Genomic DNA, 21,445 nt, shown 5'->3' on the forward strand with positions numbered 1-21,445 from the left:
AAAGGTAGAGTACGGCAAAAAACTCCATCTCATTTTCTCCTACAACTTCAGAATCGTCCAACATGGTTGTACCTTTTTGTTTGTAAACAGCGTTTGACTTACTTGCACTTTCTTAGTCTTTGCGCGTTCGCTTTTAAACACTGAGTCTGTAGTTGTGCCTACGTTCCGCATGACCTTTCGACGTGATTCAATAGTACGTAGTGACGCGGATGCGCATTCCAGAGCCTAAACTTAAAGTAAACAATTTTATTTTCTGAAGAAAAAAAAATCGTTTCGCTAGATAAGACCCTTCTTCCTCGGCTGGGATCGTTTAGAGCCCTTTAAAGCTGCATTTAAACTACATTTTGGAAGTTCAAAACTGGGGCGCCAATGAAGTCCATTACATGAAAAAAAAAAAAAAAAAAATGTTGAAATGTTTTCCTCAAAAATAATGATTTCTTCACTACTGAAGACAGAAAAACATGAACATCTTGAATGACAAGGGGGTGAGTAAATTATTTGTAAATTGTTGTTCTGAAAGTGGACTTCTCCTTTAAACGCACTCAGACTCCATAAGTGGAAAAATGAGACAAAATGCAACAAAAAGGTAAAGTTTTATGTCATTGTTCCCCTTTATTTTCAGACTTTGATACACAAATTATAGGCCTACAGGACTTCATTTGCAAATGAAAACAAAACAGCAAAGGCAACTCGTCAAAGACAAAGATGGACGACTGAAGGATACAGGGGAGGGGTTGTAGATCTCGGACAGGAATGTTGCGGTTAGCGGCAGGAGTTGTGAAAAGGGAGCACTGAGGGGTACTAGACTAGGGGTTTGGGTGAAGGTTAGTGGTTGAGGTGTTTACAGCTGGCCACAGTCAGCGATGACAATCGTGGCACTGGTCTTTCCACTGCTGGAACCGTAGCCCTCCACTTTCCTGATGATGTCCAAGCCCTCCACAACTTGTCCAAAGACAACGTGCTTGCCGTCCAACCTGAGGGAGAAAGAAAAGTCACAAAACGTCATGAAGTGGTGCTCCACAGCATGGATCCAGAGGACATGTTCATTTGCATTGCTTTTGCTCACCATGAAGTAGCTGCTGTGCAGATGAAGAACTGGGAACCGTTGGTGTTGGGGCCAGCGTTGGCCATGGACAGGATGCCAGCACTGGTGTGTTTCAGGCTGAAGTTCTCATCCTCAAATTTGTGGCCATAAATGGACTTTCCACCAGTTCCGTTGTGGTTTGTGAAGTCGCCTCCCTGTATCCAAAGATCTCAAGATTAGAACCGAACAGCAAAATTGATAGGACAAACAAGATCACAGATGATTTCAGGACAGGGTTTGAAAGTGACTAACCAGCTAATCTGGCTATTGAAATTAAGTTACCAGCCATTTAGAAACTTCTACCTTAAAAAAAAAGCCTGAAATAAACCAGATTATCAAAAGATTTAAATAATTGTCAGTCATTGAATGACAGTCAAGCATTGTGAATACCATGAAATAATTAATGGAAGTTCAGAACAGTGGATTAAATTACTATTATAAAGGCAAAAGTAGCATTAAAGGAGAAGTCCACTTCCAAAACAAAGATTCACATATAACGTACTCACCCCCTTGTCATCCAAGATGTTCATGTCTTTCTTTCTTCAGTTGTAAATAGTTTGAGGAAAATATTTCAGGACTTTTCTCCATATAACGGACTGATATGGTGCCCCGATTTTGAACTTCCAAAATGCAGTTTAAACGCAGCTTCAAACGATCCCAAATGCGGTTGTAAATGATCCCAGCCGAGGAAGAAGGGTCTTATCTAGTGAAACGATCGATTATTTTAATTAAAATAATACAAGTTATATACTTTTTAATACCAAACGCTCGACTTTCTTACTTTGCCTGGACGGTTTTTGTTCCGGTTCATGACAGTTAGGGTATGTTGAAAAACTCCCATCTCATGTTCTCCCTCAACTTCAAAGTCGTCCTATATCGCTGTTTTACCTTTTTTGTTAAGGGTGTTTGATCATCTTTGCATGTTCACTTTGCAAAGACTGGGTTGGGACTTCTGCAGTGATGTAGGATGATTTTAAAATGATTTTTGAAGCTGAGGGAGAAAAAATACGATCAGAGTTTTTCCAACATACCCTAACTGTCTCGAGCCAGAATACACAGAGTTCAGGGAGAGAAAGGCAAGATGAGCGTTTGAGATTAAAAAGCATTTAAATTGTATTATTTTTTTTAAATGAAAATAACCAATCGTTTCACTAGATTATTTCTAAAACGCAGAAATATTTTCCTTAAAAAAAATTTCTTTACAACTGAAGAAAGAAAGACATGAACATCTTGGATGACAAGAGGATGAGTACATTTTATGTGAATCTTTGTTTTGGAAGTGGACTTCTTTTAAACTGAAAGAGAATGGGTTATCTTATATAATTTTATTTAATTATTTTATTTTATTTAAATTAAAAAAAAAAAAAAAAAAAAAAAAAAAACACACATCAAAATTTTGGAAAAGAAATATTACCAAAAGTTAGAATAAGACACTTTGCATCAAATTGGAAGCGAAATTTTTTTTTTTTTTTTTTTTTTTATAATGCTGCATCATGCATGAGACACTGCAAAAGATGCAAGTGCAACAGTCAAACGCGTCCATGTTTACACAGAAGAGGAGAAAAAAAAAAAAATTAAATGGGAAAGCAGCACAATCTAATAAAAACCTGTGAAGAACTACTACTGCATGTCTGATATTTCATGCTTGCATCATGGTAACTGGTTGAAAGCTGCTGTTCATTGTTTTTACATAACAGTTATAGTTAGTAATAGTTTACTGTTATACCTTAAGTCAATTTAAATTAGCCTGATTTTTGAGGTTTTTTTTTTAAAAGCATTTTTCTTGTGTTATTTCTGAATATGTATAACATTTGTACACAATCTAGTTGTAGTTCATGCATCTTTTCTGCAAAGTGATTTGTTTAACATTTACATCATGTTGACAACATGTGTGGTGCACTTGGAAAATAATTTTCTTTAACTAGAGGGTTAATAAAGAAGTTACGTGAATCATGTTGTAGTTTGATTTAAGTTGACTAAAAATTATAAGCAAATAAATACAATTCTAAAGTTCTGGAGGAAAACAAAAACAAAAACAAAAAAATCATATTAAGATTTATTTTTTGCCATATTGGCCAGCCCTTGTTGGAGGACATCATATATTAATCATGACCCACCAAATGGAAATTTCTGACCTCGCACTTAGGGCTAAATCTTTCTTACCTGGCACATGAAGCCGGGGATGACACGGTGGAAGGTGGATCCTTTGTAGCCAAAGCCAGGCTGACCAGTGCACAACTGCCTGAAGTTCTCTGTGAGACAAGAGACAGGTCATAAGCACTGCAAATCACACACAAGAACGAAAAAAAATTAATAAAATAAGAATAAATACCTGCAGTTCTGGGGACAACATCAGCTCTCAGCTGTTAAATGAAACAGGAAAACATCACATTAAAATTCCCATCTGCAGCAGCAAGGTGTTCAAGTGCAATAAATACAGTTATTGAGAAAAAAAAAAAAGTGTAATTAAATTAGTTACTTTTGAAAAATGCCAGTGATTACAAAGGGGATTACATCTGAATTTTTTCACCCACTCACCCCCACTTACAGATTTAATTGACTTCTTTCATAAATTGCATTGACTGCTCTAAAATGTGACACCAATGTTTCAGGAGTTTATAGGACACAAAATAGGACACATGCTTATTCAATAACTGTTTTGTTTCCTATTTGGGTTTATGCCTAAACTTTAAGCTTTTTTTTTCCAAGGCATTGTTAGATGCTAGTGTTTTCTGTCATAACTATGCAAACATTTGATTTCAAACCCAGTATCATAGCTATTAAACCATTTCTTGTTATGAAGTTATTTATGTTATGATTTTGTTATGACATATAGCACAAGTTCGATTCCCATCTCAAGGTCCTTTGCCGATCCCGCTCCCCTCTCAGCTCTTTCCTGTGATCTCTCTACTGTCCTATCACAATAAAAGGCATAAAAAGCTGTTTTGTCATCCCGGTATCGTGGACTTGCTCTACTGCTGCCATTTTTTTGTTGATTTTTGTACACTGTAATGGATTATAAGATAACTAACAAACTAGTACTACTACTTAATTATTTATGCGGTGAAATGTTGTGTAATAAAACTGGTATGACTGCACTAAAATGTCTAGTTTGAACTTGCCGTTTGCTAGCAACTGATTTCTTCATAGAAGCTTTGTGATCAAATATTTCAACTCAGATCAGTGTTTCGGGTCTAATTATTTTGACATGAAACATCTAAATAATCCATCAAGAAGCTGTGTGAGGTAATGTCCATTCAGCCAGTTGTTATCACAAAGTAAAAATGTATATTATCCCTTACTTATTCTAATCTTAATTCAAGTGATAAAGGATTTTGAAAGTCTGACAGTAATCAGTGTCGAGTGCTACTGTAAGGTTAACTCTGCCTGGTTTAAATGTTTCAAGTTGAAAATATTAGAAAAGTAATCAAAAAGTAATTAAAAGTAATGTTACATTAATAAAGTAACTGAAAAGTTACACTACTCATTACATTTTAAATCAAGTAACTTGTAATCTGTAACCTATTACGTTTCCAAAGTAACCTTCCCAACACTGCCCTTCAGGAATATTGCCATTTTCAAGGGTTTACCAGGTCAAATTTAAAAAAGTCAAATGCAAGTACTTCAAGCACTTTGTGGGAACCCTGTTAAAACGGTGTAAATGCAACAAAAACTTACCAAAACAGCTTTTACAAGCCCAATGTAAATGCTCTCTTGAAAGTACAGTACATTAAATGCAATCAAAACAATAAAATACCATTAAATAAGAAGTTTATGTATATAAAATGTGTCTTAAATTTGTTTTATCGAGAGCTTGCCGAAACAGGCCAGTAAGAGACCATAAACTACTAATCATCCTTTCAATTACACAAAGGTCTCGGTAAAGATGTCTACAAATTGACAAAACTGATTCGATATTAGGTAAAAACATGGACGCTGGTTCAATGATTCGCGATCTCAACGAACTCGCATACTTCACTGGTTCACAGAGATGCAGTGAAGTACGCAAACCGTTGGAATTTTGTAACAGTTAAAACGTAACGAAGCCTCGTTGACCGAAATAACGTGACTTTGGAATGTTGATACTCGCTCCGAACCACTGTGTTCGAAACAAATGATTCGCAAAGGATTCGAATCTCCAGCAGTGCTTCAAAAGCGCCCATCACTACACCGCACTGCAGCTGCCAGCTACAACGCCACAATGCGGACGACCAACAAAAGGGAGGGGAATGCAAGGTATAACGCAAGCAGCACATCACATTTATATATTATTCACGCTATATATTTGGCCGAGCGTAGGGGTGCATCTCTCTGTGAGCTCAAAGGAAATTCCAACCAGGCGAGTGTGACATATCCGAGTTTTACTAGACGTTAAACGTTGAACCAAAATGGCCGCTCAGAAATTATATACTTTTACTAGCGCTGTGTGAAACACTGCGTGCCTTTAATACCCCCGAGCCTTAATACTCAAATTCAAATGAGAAACACCTCCACCCGTAATGAAAGCACGAGTCTAGCCGCTCGTGTATGGAAATCTCCACCGGACCGCGAGGAAACTCCCCTCCCCTCCCCTCCCCCCATACACCCCACCGAACTTTCCAGAATATCTTTCGACTCAGATTGCAGGATGCGCTTCCCACAGACAGGGAATTTCAGACTTTTAAGCACACATAAAAACGCTAAACCGTTTTAGTCGCAGTTGTTTGAATGTCAGCGGAGCGGGAAGCTTAAGTTTGGCTTGTGATCCAAATAAAGTCGCCTTAACGGAATCTGGGTTAAACAAAGGAGCAGCGGCCCCTGCCCATTCATTCAATGCGCACTCCTGCATGACATGTTTACGCATAGTTTTTTTCCCCAAACCAAGCGCCGGAACCTCAAAGTCGTTATTCGTTCTGTCTGTGGATACTCTTCTGAGAAATAAGTTGTTTGTTGGAAACACTCAGGAATAAAAAGAATAATAATAAAGGTGAAGCTCCGGTTAACGCGGCCTAGTGCGACGCTTGACTTGCAGAGCATCACTTAACGTTACTGACACCGAAATAACGGGTTTATGCAAATAAACAGCGTCACTGTGAAAATTAATAATAATGTACAGTATTGTCGATAGACTCTAGCTTTAAAACCCTACACACAGATAGATTCCCAACATCGTACAAAATTGTACACGGGCTTAAATAGCAATGTAATCAGCCAGCATTTTTGCCTGGAAGTGTAACACCCTTTGGTTAAAGGTCCTACTTTGGTTTGCCAGGTAACTGCACAACCAGGTTAAGCATTAGGGAATACCGGAGTCTTGGAGAAATACCAAACGCCTAAGGATATTCATGTATAAGTTCATTCATGCATTCATGTTACATAGTAGCTTAGCGCATGAGCAAGGCGTTTGCACGCCTTGTAGAAAAAGGTCAACACTCTGTCTAGAGAGTGGAAAATTACTGTCTATTCTTGCAATAAGAAAAGGGTGAAATTAAGAACACATTTACTTTCTAAACTTACCTCCATTACCACTCTTCCGATGGGAGAGCCGTTGGCGGTGATGTCGAAGAAAACTCTGGGCCTTGCCATGGCTTTAGTTTCTTTTGCGTTTAGATGATGCTCGGTTGAAACGCGTGAACCGTGTGTCACTGGCCGCCTTAGAGTGGAGAAAAGACCGAACGAACGCCGCTAAGCTATATAATTACCGCAGAGGGACGTCATGAAGCCGCATCTGTCCAATAAGAACGTTTCGACGCTTTGAGTGACACGATAGTGAACCAATGAAATCGCTTCATTAAGAACGTGCCATCGACACGCGCTTTTAGGAAAAGCGGCATGAAGGTGGCTTGATGGGTGATACTTTAAAAGGAATACTAAGGATATGTGGCCTGTAGGTGCATCTCCTATTTGAGATTAGATGCTATTTCAATCGAGTGCACGTGCAGTAAATGTTAGTAATTGATTTTAGTACTGTAATCCAAAAATACAGAGTGAAACCAAGGATTTGAGGCCCTCACTGTCCCACACAATTTTAAACGGCCCCTCATATGAGATATTATAGACCCCATTAAATGTTCAGCTGTAATTTTGACAGATTTTTTATTAACCGGAACTTACAATGTTAATATATTGTTGAAGTTAAAAGTTAACAAACACCTTGCAGAGTCTGCAAAATGTTGATTATTTGACCTAAAAAAAAGAGGGATCATACAAAATGCATGTTATTGTTTATTTAGTACTGACCTGAATAGGATATTTTACATAAATGACATTTACATATTGTCCACAAGAGAAAATAAAAGCTGAATTTATAAAAATAACCCCGTTTAAGAGTTTACATACACTTGATTCTTAATAGTTTTGTTACCTGAATCCACAGCTGTTTTTTAGGGGTTCAAGCACGTTGTGCTGAAACTCTATTGTAATTGTTAGGGTTTTTATTATTATTATTATTATTTTTCTGCCGTAACACTGATCGTGCAGACTAAACCGTAAGTCCTAGAGACTTCAAACTTGGCCAGATGGTAGCTCTCAATTTGGGGAGAGAACCTATCGAAGTCTCAGCCCAATCGGCCTATAGGTGGCGCTATAGCGAACCATAACGCACAAGTGCTCATAACTCCTAAACCGCTTGTCTTAGACTCAAAAATTTTACATTTTTGGAATCCTTGGGTCAAGACAAATCTAAAAACCCCCCTGTGATTTAGGGCTCTTGGGGCCCCGTTTTCCCGCAAATGTCAATTATGTCCAAAACCTACTTTTGCAAACTAGTTTTTTTTTGTTTTGTTTAGTGATGGTTGTTCATGAGTTCCTTGTTTGTCCCGAACAGTTAACCGCCTGCTGTTCTTCACAAAAATCTTTCAGGTCCCACAAATTCTTTGGTTTTCAGTGTTTCTGTGTATTTGAACCCTTTCCAAACAATGACTGTATGATTTTGTGGTCCATCTTTTCATAGAGGACAGCTGAGGGACTCATATGCAACTATTACACAAGGTTTAAACGCTTACGGATGCTCCAGAAGGAAAAACAATGCATTAAGAGTCGGGGGTGAAAACCTTTGAACAGAATGAAGATGTGTACATTTTTCTTATTTTGCCTGAAAATCATATTTTTTCATTTAGTACTGCACTTCAGAAGCTACAGAAGATACGTACATGTTTCCCAGAAGACAAAAGAAGTTAAATTTACCCTGATCTTCAAATTCAAAAAGTTTTCACCCCCTGGCTCTTAATCATTTTTCCTTCTGAAGCATCAGTATGCGATTGAATCATCTGTAATAGCTGCATGTGAGTCCCTCAGCTGTCCTGTTTGAAAAGATGGATCTCAAAATTACACAGAAATGCTGAAAAACCAAAGAATTTGTTTGAATAATAATAAAGGTGATGTTATTGACAGTGGAGAGAGCACTGGTTATTTACTCCCTCCACCTTCAATCCCTGCTGGACCTGGGACTCAAACCCACAACCTTTCAATTACATGCCCAACTCCCTAACCATTAGGCCACAGCTATATCTTATTCAGGTCAGTACTAAATAAAAAAAATAACATGCATTTTGTATGATCCCTCCTATTTTGGTAAGATAATGAACATTTTGCAGATTCTGCAAGGTGTATGTAAAGTTTTGACCTCAACTATATTAACCATACATTTTTGTTATTGCATAATATAATATATAAATAATTTTCAATAGCTGTGTTCTTCGATAAAACAAAAATAATTAAATGTTGCAATGCAGTAAACGTTTACGTTAGATTATTTTCACTTCATTTAAATCATTGTTGAGTTCACAAGATTGTTGTGTCCTCTTCAGAAATCGCATGCCATTTCACATAATCGACACAATCCGGTTTCTTCAACTAATAATAAATGAACAACTTCAAACATTTGAGAAGATAATGAGTTTATTGTATGAAGCTAAACCGTTGTGAGGACAGAATCTTAATCCTCAAAAAAACAAAATAAATAAAATCATTTGCTCTCTCTCTTTGATAACGCCAAAATGATGTCATCGGTTTCTATTTAAAAGAGCGACCACAAACGGGTGTAATTCTGTCTTGTTTGCCATATTAAATGTTCCTGCGGCTAGGTTGGGTTGTATGGCACACGTCTGAAAGGTTTTTTTTTTATCTGCACCAGGCCGATTAGCCGAGCATACAGTGCCATCTATAGACAATGATACGGAACCAGAGCAGAGGCACATACATGTAAAGGTGCCACAAAATAATTTCCACAGTCCTGATTTTGACACCAAGCCTTTCCTCCTCTGAATACAAAGTCATTTTTACATAAATACAATCATACAACTGCAACATCATCCACTTGAGAGAACCAACCGTTTTTTCTTCTTAGCAGAAAACAGTGCAAAGGTACAGATAAAGTGTCATTTCTACCACTTTCTTTACAGTTTTGCCCACTAATGAGACACTGCAGATGTATGTGCCAATATTCTCTCTTATTCTGAATTTAGCCCACAATTATCAATAAAGAAAAACAAAATAAAACACAAACATTCAAATTAAAGCCACTGAGAATTGGGATACCAACAACCCTACACGAAAGCTTAGGGAAAACGGGTTTGGAGTAACAGGAGTAATTGAAGCTGTGCTTTGGTTGAAAATACATTAGGTCTATTCAAATCAACATTTGTGCTGTTATGCTTAAGAAAGAGAATTTGTATCTCCTGTGGTTTATTGTCATTTGGCGTTGGGCTTAAAATGAACAATATTAACTAAAAAAAACCCCTGTGAATTCATGCATGAGAGAGTGTGAGTATAGGACGGAGATTGTGTTTTGCAAACCTGAACGCGTTGGATAAACTATCGCTGTTCTCTAGGAATGAAAAGGTTTGGTGTAGTGTATTTGGTTGCCGGGTGAATGGGGTGTTTGTGAGTTTTCGTTTTCTTTGTGGACTGAAGGACTGATTTAGACGTGGTCTTTGAAGGCGTCCAGGTTGAAGGCAGTGTCGAGGAAACGCTTCAGCTCCAGAAGATGGGTGTTCTTGTTTCCAGTAGCCGGGGCGGCGGCAGGCTCACGCCCGGCATACCTACACACGGAAACACAGAGTGAGCGATCTGTGAAAATATAGAGAACCTGGTGTCTCACGACTCTGTATGAGAAGACGAGAGTTTACCAGACAGGCTTGGCACGGTTGATGGTGGTGCGCATGCGGGGCTTGACATAGTCGTAGTATCCTTGGTTCTTATGCTCCTCTTGACACCAGACCAGGTCAGCATTGGGATATTTCTCGGTCTCTGCCCTTACCAGGTCAAACGGGAAAGGAGAGAGCTGGGGAGAGAGAATCAGACCATCATACAAAAATGAAAGCAAGCAAGCATTGCTGATGTTCTTCTGAAGAGGGTGGTACCTGCTCAATGCGAGTGATGGCCACAGAGTCCTCCATGTTGCGTGTTTTGCGTTCACGCATGACCTCATAATAGATTTTTCCTGTACAGAAGATTATGCGCTTCACCCCTGAGGGGTTTTGAGTTGCCGGTCCATCATCTGGGATCACGCGCTGGAAATGAGTGCCTAAAGAGATACACACAGATAATGTTGTTTACAAGTGTTGTTTTATGCACGTTTTCTTGCTGCTATGTTATATTCGCTGTATATGATACAGTGAATAAGTGGCATTTATTTGAAAAAATATAATCCCAGTGCACACACTAAAAACGTTCTTTCAGAATTGTTGTTTTTCTATTCAACCATGATTTACTCATCCTGAAGCCATCCTAGGTGTATATGACTTTCTTCTTTCAGACGAATGCAATCAGAGTTGTATTAAAATATATCTTGGCTGTTCCAAGCTTTATAATGGTAGTGAATGGGTGTCGAGATTTTGAAGTCCAATAAAGTGCATCAGTCCATCACAAAAAGTGCTCCACACGACTCTGGGGGGTTAATAAAAGACTTCTGAAGTGAATTGATACGTTTGAGTAAGAAAAATACCCATATTTAAAACTTTATAAACCGTAATCTCTAGCTTCCACTAACTGTCGTACGTGTTCACGAGAAAGTGGCATGGCGGATGACGTAGGATGTAGGTGTAGCGTAAGCTCCGGTGAGAAGTGACTAGGGCTGTCAATAACGATTATTTTGGTAATCGAGTAATCTGTCGATTATTCCGACGATTAATCGAGTAATCAGATAATTACAATATATTTTTTGGTAGTAATAACAATAGAACTAACTGAACAATAGCCTTTAAAATGATTTAAAATACATATTTAATAGCAATGAGGCAACAATTATTTAATATAGTGAATAAAGTATCAAAAGCAAGTAATCATTATTTAATTAATTTTATTTAACAAAACTGTTTAAATACATAATGCATTTTAAACAATAGAGCTAATGTATTTAATTCATTAGGCATAACAAATGCCTGCAGTGGGTGCCAACGGCCTGACGATTGTTTTTACACTTTACTGCATGATTTAATCAGTGTTTGATATTGACTCAACATTTAATTCAAATGTCCACTTAATCTTTAATATTTGGCAATTTCTTTATTATAAAAAAAGCTACAGCCACTGTAATTTCTTAAATATGTGCAGGGTTCTTATACCTTTTCCAAAATAAAATTCAAGCACTTTTCAAGCACTTTCAAGGTGCATTTTCAAGGTTTTCAAGTACTTTACAACTGTGCTAAATTACATGTTTACATACATACTTGAGTTCTCCACTTTAAATCAGATGTTATTGTGCTATTAAAAACCACTTATCTCAGGGGTGTCCAAACTTTTTTTTAAAATGGGGCCGGATTTGATGACCTGGACACACCGGGGGGGCCGGATGCTTCTCCATTACTCCCTTACATTGGCAAAAGTTTTTGAACGGTACGTTTTTTAATGAAGAAGTCTCTTCTGCTCACCAAGCCTTGATTTATTTTATCCAAAGTACAGCAAAAACAGTACAATTTTGATATATTTTTACTATTGAAAATAGCTGTTTTCTATCTGAATATATTTTAAAATGTAATTTATTCCTGTCATTTCAAAGCTTCAATTTTGGCTTCATTACTCCAGTCACATGATCCTTCAGAAATCATTCTAATATTCTGATTTGCTGCTGAAAAAAACTTTTACTACGATTATTATGCTCGGCTATTACACAGCCGAGCAAAATTTTTTCAGGTTTCTTTGATGAATAGAAAGTTCAGAAGAACAGCATTTATCTAAAATACAAATCTTTTGTAGCATTACAAATGTCTTTATCATCACTTTTGATCAATTTAAAGCATCCTTGCTAAATAAAAGCATTAATTTCTATAATTTCTAAAACAAACAAAAAAATTACACTGATTCCAAGCTTTTGAATAGTACAGTGTATAATGTTACAAAAGCTTTATTTCAGATAAATGCTGATCTATAGAAATGCTGGTCTGTTCATCAAAGAATCCTGAAAAAATGTACTTTAAATATCGATAATAATAATAATAATAATAATAATAATAATAATAATAATAAACATGTTTCTTTAGCAGCAAATCAGCCAATTGAATGATTCCTGAAGGATCATGTGACACTGAAGACAGGAGTAATGATGCTGAAAATTCAGGTTTGACCACAGGAATAAATTACATTTTAAAATATATTAAAAAAAAAGAAAGTAGTCATTTTAAATAGTAAAAGTATTTCTCAATATTACTGCTTTTGCTGCATTTTGGATCAAATAAATGCAGGTTTGTTGAGCAGAAGAGAATCTGACTGTTCAAAATTTTTGACTGCAGTGTATATGTCCACATTAATAAGATAATCATATTCAGTATGAATATCCTATATTTCTGCCACATACTGTTACTACAGTAAATCCATTGGACATGTAGGTGATTAAGGACTGGTACAAAAAAAAAAAAAAAAAAAAAAAACGATACTAAACTAAAACTAAAACACCCACACACATTTTCTATCGCCCTACACAAACTTCTAAACCTACCTGTCACACAAAACTTTATCGAAAAAAAAAAAATCATTCTGTATGATTTAGAAGCTTTTGTATCCATAAGGACTTTTTTAGCACAGTGACATTGTCCCCATGAGTCAGTGTGTATTCAGGTTTAAGTCCTCACCAGTATATATAAACCAACACACACACACACCTTTGTTAATCGTTTGTATTTTTTAAGCCACATTAGCGATTTTCGCATTGTTCTGAGAAAAAAACAAAAAAAACAAAAAAAACAAAACAGCAAATAGCCAGCAGGTGGCGCTTTTAGAACTGCACAAAACGGTCTCCTAGGTAACGATTGTACACAAAGTAGCACTGTGCTCATTAACTCTACATTATCAGACATTACATGTAGGCAGGTTGAAATTAAAATTACATTGAAATGAAAATGCCTAGCATGAGTTCACTGCTGTCTAAACTCCAAAATTAATTTCTTGTTTACATCGTATCCGCACTGTTGTTGACAGTAGTCGAGAGTGCAGAATGCATTAAGTGAACACATGATTGGAATATAAACTATCATTCTGCAGATTTTTTCTCACTGAGGACTAATCCAAGCGCTTCTGAATGGCCACTGCATACATGCGCTAAATCAGAGTGAGGGTTTAAGCTTTTATTTTGAATTTGCGATAAACAGTTAGCATATTAGAAAGATATTAATGTATTCTCCTGTGTTTGAGTAGGTTTATAAATTATTTAGCTTACAAATCTGACCAAATAATGCATGTTGCATTCCCAGATGAATGTTATAACAAACAAACTCACAACAACATGCAGAGATGGAGTCTGAGATGCATCACACATGATAACGGTTTGTGTAGCAGCATCTAGTGTGAACGGAGCCGCTCTGAAATGCATGTACGTAACATACACGCATGTAAATAATTAAAGTGCATATATTAAACCTGCACTGCATATATTTAATTGAAATGTAGCGTTTGTGAATTCTTAATAGCATTATGATGATTTTTTTAAATGAGTTTAATATGTGGAATGCGCCACTTCCAGTATTTTGCGGATTACTTGACACGACCTCGACAAGGATTAAAAAAAACCAAAAAAAAACAACATCGAATGCTTTAATAGAATCAAGGAATTGTTGCAGCCCTAGGAGTAATGAATGTGGAAGTGCAGAGGAGAGAGAGCAAAACAAAACACCGGTCACAAATTGTGAAGTACAAAATGGATTTGTAAAGGAAAATGTCAGATGATTTCGAAATAAGCCAAGAGGAGATTTGTTTACGGCAAAGGTTAACCAACCTTAAATCTTGTGAGACTAGCATATTTTCACCGGAGCTGGTCATACACTAGAATGCCACTTTCTCGTGAACACGTTAGCGGAAGCCAGAGATTATGGTTTTTAAAGTTTTAAATGTGGATATTTTTTGTACACAAATGCATCAGTTTGCTTCAGAAGGCCTTTATTAACCTCCTGGAGCTGTGTGGAGCACTTTTTATGATGGATGGATGCACTTTATTTTGCTTCAAAATCTCAACAGCCATTCACTGCCATTATAAAGCTTGGAAGAGCCAGGACATTTTTGGACATGATTGTGTTCGTCTGAAAGAAGAAAGTCATGTACACCCTAGGATGGCTTGAGGGTGAGTAAATCATGGTACAATTTTTGGGTGAATTATCCCTTTAAGAGGGAGTTGTTTAATAAACTTCCTCTCAAATGTTCCCTCTAAAACACACCAAGAAACTGTTACTGACCTGGTAGCATCTGGTCAAAGTTAGACTTGGCCTCCGGATGACGCAGCAGAGATTTGGGAGTGAAGATAATAAGCTGAAAACAAGAAAATAAACCAGTTACAAATTCAAATCATTCAAGCACTATTAATGAATGAATGAATCTCAGCTGAACTCACTGGTTTCCTGAAAGGAAGAAGGATCTGCCTCCTGATTACATGGAAATAGTTGGCGGGATTTGAACAGTTTACGACAATCCAGTTGCAGTCATACAGCTGACGCACAGCAAAGTCATCCGTGATTTTCTGCAGCCAAAATAAAAGGTACGTTGATATATTCAGACTATAAAATCTGTGTTTATACCAATACTGTATTAACGTTCAGAGATGTTAGGCAGACAGTCTTACAGGGTTAAAGTCAGGGTCATCATTGCACATCTGCAGGAAGCGCTCTGGACGGGCAGAGGAGTGCTCGGGACCCTGTTAAGGAACAAAATAAAATCGTATCAACTCATTTACAACCAGTACACACAGCCAAGTATGGAGAGAGAGAAAAGTGGTGTGAACTGAGAGTAATAATGGCCTTACCATGCCCTCCATTCCATGTGGCAGCAGTAAGACAATGCCATTCTGGCGGACCCATTTAGCTTGGCCAGGGCTGATGAACTGGTCGATTATACACTGAGCAGTATTATGGAAGTCACCAAACTGGGCCTCCCACAGAACCAGAGCATTGGGACTGGCCATAGCAAAGCCCAACTCAAAACCTATCACAGAATGAAAGAAAACATGAGTTTCTTTGAGCGTCCTCTAGCATTCAAAGATCAGTTTAACAAGTACTGTGAACGTCTGTATACCTAGCACTCCGTACTCGGACAGAGAGCTGTTGCAGACGGTGTACGGGGCTTGGTTAGGGCATACGTGGTTCATGGGAATGCAGATCCTCTTGTCTACGTTCTGATCGTGGAGAACATGGTGACGGTGACTGCACATGGAACAAACAACAGGTCAGTGACCTCTACACTGGGCTGACGTCCAAAATAATGATGCATTTGAAATAGTGCCTCAAATAAAAATGGTCTTTTAAACAGATATACACTACCAGTCAAAAGTTTTTGAACAGTAAGATTTTTAATGTTTTTTAAGGAAGTCTTTTCTGCTCACCGGGCTTGCATTTATTTAATCCAAAGTATAGCAAAACAGTAACATTTTGAAATATTTTTACTATTTAGGAATAACTGTTTTCGAGTTGAATATATTGTAAAATGTAATTTATTCCTGTGTCACATGATCCTTCAGAAATCCTTCTAATATGCTGATTTGCTGTTCAAGAAACATTTTAATATTATTATCAATATTTAAAACGGTTGAGTAAATTGTTTTCAGGATTCTTTGAGTAGAAAGACCCAAAGATCAGCATTTATCTGAAATAAAAAGCTTTTCTAACATTATACATTATACCATTCAAAAGGAATGATAGAAATTAATACATTTATTTAACAATAGAGTTGTCAAAAAGTACCGGGTTTGAAAGCCGATCCCGCCTATGTGCAGATGTATTAGGGATCCGCTGACAGACGCAGCTTTCAAACACTCCCGTTGTGCTTATGTGTATCGGTGAGGAAATATCACTGTAGCCAATCACAGTCATTTGTTAACATTATGTTTAAAAATCGTCTCAATTTTGAGCGGGAAAACATTTTTAAAATTTCAGTACCGAAAGTACCGGACTCTATTTAGCAAGGATGCTTTAAATTGATCAAAAATGAAGATAAAGACATTTATAAGGTTATAAAAGATTTAAATTTCAGATAAATGCTGTTCTTCTGAACTTTATAATAATGATAATAATAATAATAATAATAATAATAAATTTATTTTTAGCAGCAAATCAGAATATTAGAATGATTTCTGAAGGATCATGTGACTGAAGTAATGATGCTATTAACGATTTTCAAAGCTAAATTCAGCAAACAAAAAAAAAAAAACACATTAAAGGAGAATTTACACAATTTACTCACCCCCTTGTCATCCAAGATGTTCATGTCTTTCTTTCTTCAGTCATAAAGAAATTATGTTTTTTGAGGAAAATGTTTCAGGAATGTTCTCCATATAGTGGACTGCGAGTTTAAACTTCCAAAATGCAGTTTAAATGCCGCTTCAAAGGGCTCTAAACAATCCCAGTTGAGGAAGAAGGGTCTTATCTAGCCAAACAATCAGTTTTTTCAATTTTTTCAAAAAATTTTACAATTTATATACTTTTTAACCTCAAATGCTTGTCTTGTCCAGCTCTGCGTATTCCAGTTCAAGACAGGGTATGTCAAAAAACTCATTATCTCATTGTCTTCTCCAATTTTAAATTTGCCTTACATTGGCGTTTTTTTTTTTTTTTTTAACCTTTTTTTGTGAAGGGTGTTTGACCTTCTGTGCATGTTCACTTTGTAAACTCTGGGTCAGTACTTCTGCAGCGATGTAGGACGATTTTGAAGTTGGAGGAGAAAAAGAGATGGGAGTTTTTCCAACCTACTCTAACTCTTGAGCTAAGACGAGCATTTGAGGTTAAAAAGTATATGAATTGTACATTTTTTTTTTTTTTTTTTAGAAAATAACCAATTGCTTCACTACATTAGAGCCTTCTTCCTCGGCTGGGATCGTTTAGAGCCCTTTAAAGCTGTATTTAAACTGCATTTTGGAAGTTCACACTCATACGCACCATAGAAAACCACTAAATGGACAGAAATCCTGAAATGTTTTCCTCAAAAAACAATTTCTTTATGAAAGAAAAAGAAAGACATGGACATCTTGGATGACAAGGGGTGAGCAAATTGTCTAAATTTTTGTTTGGGAATTGTACTACTTTAAAAATCTTACTGTTCAAAATGTTTTGACGGGTAGTGTATGTGCAGACGATAATACCCAACTAGATGTTGTGGAATGTTATTGTTCATACCTGAAGGTTCCTCTCTCCACATCTTGGCCACTGAGACGCACATGGATGCCCTCCTTGAGCAGAGAGCCAAAGGCCATGTACTCTCCCAGAGCCCAGTCCACTGTCCTGTTCTTGATCATTTCACCACGGCCCTTCAGAATACGACTCAGACCTGTATGTGAAGCGAAGATCAGTATTATGGTGACATAATGCATGAAAAGTGTGCATATTTACGTACAGATTTGTAGGTCTAATGTACCTCCATGAATTGTGAAGTCCTCCACGGGTACTGATGACGCCACTTGTCCGATGTGGGTCAGCTCCTCCTCTGACAGACCGGTGGACGGGCAGCTCATACTCTTGGGCTGACCATCCAGAGTGAAAAAACCTGCACAGGAGAAACAATGACTGCGCTGTAAGATTTAGAAAAATGCTGTACATTGTTAAATTAGTCTTGCTTAGTCAGATGTTTGACTTCACAGCATCAAGTCTGACACATATTGCAACTCATTCTGAACCACCCACTTCCAGATGGTCACAGGAAGATGCAACCGGATCTAAATGTTTAACCCTCTGCTGCTCTTCAGCCATTTTTGGTGTTTTGGTTTAACACAAATATTCAAGTGTGTCCAGCGCATTTTACAGAGGACTGTTTCCTGAACCTGGGCCTACAATGCCAGCTGTTCACACTTTAAAGTGGGGCAATTCCAACTTTGCAAAGACAGTCTGGCTCTTCTGACTCACAGCCTGTAAGTACATTTTCATATTTAAAGAATTTGCTACTGACTATTCAAACACAAGTTTTGAGCAGTGTAGAGTAGTGCTTGTTGTTTGTCGCTTCTACGATCACAAATGCAGACATGGTGTTACGTTTACGCGAAGCGTTTTTGTATTGTTGCGCCGGGACATGACATCACAACATGATAAGGAGTGTGACATTTCCATCATACGCTTGAGGTATTCGGCCAATCACAATGCACAGGATAGCTGGCCAATCAGAGAACACCTAGCTTTTCAGAACAGTGAGCTTTGTAAAAACAGATGCATTTCAGAAAGGTGGACCAGAGAGGAGAAACAATGTACAGTACGTGGAAAATAATGTGTTTTTTAAACCTTAAACCGCGTATATACATTGCATTACACCAAATACACAAATGTTCTTTTTAGCAACATCATATGACCCCTTTAAATGGTCCTGTGGGTAAAAAAAATTCTTCACTCCTCAGTCAAAATTAATTTAATCTAGTGAAAACATTTGGTACTGTGCTGAAATAAAATCTTACTGAAAGCTACTTTTTATTTTTTTTTTTTTTTTTAGATATTAACTTCAAATTCAGAACATAACTTGTTTAGATTATTCGTGTTTAGATTTTCTCACAATTTTAGAGTAAAAACATGTTTTGGAAAATATATATTCATATATATAAAATTTGAAAATAGCATTTTGTTTTTTTGTTTTTTTTTCAGTTCTTCAGTACTTCTGTCAAGTGCCTTCTTTGAAAAGAAACCAAAAGTCTGTCCTCCAAAACCATTCAAGATTTTACAAAATTTAATTTTCAGGTCTATGCATTTAATACAATAAAACCTCTTAAAATACAAAATATTAAACAAAAACATTACTGAACTAAAATGTAGTACATTAATTTCACTAAAATGAAAAAAGCTCATTTTTGACCAGCATGCAAGGAGAACCAAAGACCTTAGATGTTTAGAGATAAGCAATTTTCAGGTTAAGTAAATCACTTAAAGGGAACCCCGGGTATTAAGACTTGTATGGCTTAATATAACATAAATGATGTCTCTCACTGAAATATGTAGAAGAAAACCCATGAAAGATAAACATTACTTAAAAAAATCCACATAATTTTATACATATTTTGGACTATGGTGGCATCGTTATTTCGATGACATGAAACGGTTGCACTCGGTGAGCTACTGGTGCTACCCTGTTGCTATTTTTACCGCAACACAACACGGAAAATAAAACACTGATACGATGCTACATTGTGCGTTTATTTTAGTGGAAGGGCGACAAAAAAAAACTACGTAATTCTTCAAAGCTTTTACTATTGTTAAAAAGAGGGGAAAAGAATGTGAAGATGCCCGTGGACGAATAAAACTTCCTAAAGCCCTGCATCTTTGTTCTCTCCACTTGCTCCACTTTGTTCTTTCAGCTCTGATGCCTTTAAGGCTTTTAGTAGACCACAGCTACTGAAAGAGCTTACAAATGGCAAAGACAAGAAACGCTAGATACCATTATTTAGTTGGGATGTACATCATAATCACTACTTCCGTTTCATTGCAACATTAAAAGAGAATTTTACTTCCAGAACAACAATTTGTAAACAATTCCAGCCGAGGAAGAAGGGTCTTATCTAGCGAAACGATCAGTTAGAGTGAGACGAGTGTTTGACATTAGAAAGTATATAAATTGTATTATTATTTTTTTTAAATAACCAATTGTTTTGCTAGATAAGACCCTTATCCTCGGCTGGAATTGTTTACAACTGCATTTAGGATTGTTTAAAGCCGCATTTAAACTGCATTTTGGAGGTTCAAACTATGGGCACCATAGCGACTCTTTACAACTGAAGAAAGAAAGATTTGAACATCTTGGATGACAAGGGAGTGAGTACATTATATGTGAATATTTGTTTTGAAAGTGGACTTCTCCTTTAAGGCCATATATGCAATATGTATGAAATATGCAATGAATGTGGACATACCTTCCAAGTCTGACAGAATTTCTTCAACAAATTTAGTCATAATTCAAGCATGCAATTCAATAATATCCATGTTCACACACACCTGGCCATGGGGAGTCCAGCCAGTGCTTGATGTGGAGGATCTTCTCATCCTTTGAGCGAGCATGAGCTTCCTCACAGATTTTGTCATATTTGGAAATCTCTTCCTGTGGACAGAGACAAGAAACAGATGAAAACACTTTCGAAAGACTAGCTACAGATATAAGGCAGGTGACTGGCTCTGGCCAGGACCGTCTGTCTGACCTCATACTCCTGTCGTGAGACGGCGCCTTCGGCGATGAGCTTCTCAGCGTATTTCTGCAGAACTCCTTTCTGCTTCTTGATCTGTTTGTACATCAGCGGCTGAGTGAACATCGGCTCATCCATCTCATTGTGGCCATTACGGCGGTAACATACCTAAAAGGAAAGAAGTCATATTCCTGATTAATGTCATGAACTGTAACAATAAGTCAGAATAACGCGTTTATAAAAGATACAAAGCACTATCACTCACCAGGTCCACCACCACATCTTTGTGGAAGGTGGCTCTCCACTCTGCGGCCACGTTGCACACGTACATTACAGCTTCAGGATCATCAGCGTTGACGTGGAATATGGGGGCATTGACCACACGGGCAACGTCAGTAGGATACGGTGAGGAGCGTGCCATACGGGGATCTGTGGTGAAACCGATCTATGAAAGAGACGCAGAGTGGTATTAAGACGACATCTGATGCGTCGTGTTGGCATGTAATGTCACACACAGGTTGGTTTGTGCACATGTACCTGGTTGTTGACCACCACATGCACAGTGCCATGTGTGCTGTAGGAGGGCAGATCGCTCAGATGGAAGGTTTCATAGACAATACCCTGACCTGCAAATGCAGCGTCGCCATGGAGCAGAATGGACATCACCTGAAACAAAAACACAGACAGGAAAGAACATTAAAAAGCAGTATGTAATTAAAAACAGGGTCTGAATTCATCATAACTGAAAATTTTAAAATGCATCTTAAAGATACTAGGGATGCACCGATATTGAATTCTTACATATACACTGCTGTTCAAAAGTT

At 37.3% G+C, this 21,445-nt stretch overlaps 2 protein-coding genes across 5 annotated transcripts in view; both read right to left on the reverse strand.

Annotated features, from left to right (window-relative positions):
• Positions 1 to 587: 587 nt before the first annotated feature.
• ppiaa (peptidylprolyl isomerase Aa (cyclophilin A)) lies at positions 588 to 6,749 on the reverse strand. The gene is made up of 5 exons (XM_051116694.1): positions 6,581 to 6,749; positions 3,417 to 3,447; positions 3,248 to 3,336; positions 1,067 to 1,239; positions 588 to 974 (listed from the first exon to the last, which is right to left on the reverse strand). The coding sequence occupies exons 1-5, from the start codon at positions 6,647 to 6,649 to the stop codon at positions 842 to 844; spliced, it is 495 nt and encodes a 164-aa protein (XP_050972651.1). The 5' UTR covers positions 6,650 to 6,749; the 3' UTR covers positions 588 to 841.
• A 2,191-nt stretch (positions 6,750 to 8,940) lies between these two features.
• The window catches only part of ogdha (oxoglutarate dehydrogenase a), a 41,810-nt gene continuing 29,305 nt past the window's right edge, over positions 8,941 to 21,445 (reverse strand). For all 4 annotated transcript variants that reach the window (XM_051116617.1, XM_051116616.1, XM_051116615.1 and 1 more), the window contains 14 exons: positions 21,159 to 21,287; positions 20,887 to 21,066; positions 20,637 to 20,789; positions 20,437 to 20,539; positions 17,888 to 18,016; positions 17,650 to 17,800; positions 15,557 to 15,684; positions 15,288 to 15,466; positions 15,108 to 15,179; positions 14,880 to 15,005; positions 14,725 to 14,797; positions 10,426 to 10,589; positions 10,192 to 10,346; positions 8,941 to 10,104 (listed from right to left, as the gene is read on the reverse strand). In XM_051116617.1, coding sequence (XP_050972574.1) covers positions 9,984 to 10,104; positions 10,192 to 10,346; positions 10,426 to 10,589; positions 14,725 to 14,797; positions 14,880 to 15,005; positions 15,108 to 15,179; positions 15,288 to 15,466; positions 15,557 to 15,684; positions 17,650 to 17,800; positions 17,888 to 18,016; positions 20,437 to 20,539; positions 20,637 to 20,789; positions 20,887 to 21,066; positions 21,159 to 21,287 — 1,863 coding nt within the window. In that variant the 3' untranslated portion in view covers positions 8,941 to 9,983. The remainder of the gene's footprint in view (positions 10,105 to 10,191; positions 10,347 to 10,425; positions 10,590 to 14,724; positions 14,798 to 14,879; positions 15,006 to 15,107; positions 15,180 to 15,287; positions 15,467 to 15,556; positions 15,685 to 17,649; positions 17,801 to 17,887; positions 18,017 to 20,436; positions 20,540 to 20,636; positions 20,790 to 20,886; positions 21,067 to 21,158; positions 21,288 to 21,445) is intronic.

This window comes from Labeo rohita, chromosome 8 (assembly GCF_022985175.1).
Source record: "Labeo rohita strain BAU-BD-2019 chromosome 8, IGBB_LRoh.1.0, whole genome shotgun sequence".
Taxonomy (NCBI): domain Eukaryota; kingdom Metazoa; phylum Chordata; class Actinopteri; order Cypriniformes; family Cyprinidae; genus Labeo; species Labeo rohita.

Excerpts from the sequence above, each read along its gene's own strand:
- ppiaa (XM_051116694.1), bottom strand. The coding sequence starts at position 6,649 with ATGGCAAGGCCCAGAGTTTTCTTCGACATCACCGCCAACGGCTCTCCC. Across the intron at positions 3,337-3,416 it reads TGTTGTCCCCAGAACTGCAG|AGAACTTCAGGCAGTTGTGC; the intron begins GTATTTATTCTT and ends CTTGTCTCACAG. Across the intron at positions 975-1,066 it reads TGCACAGCAGCTACTTCATG|GTTGGACGGCAAGCACGTTG; the intron begins GTGAGCAAAAGC and ends TTTCTCCCTCAG.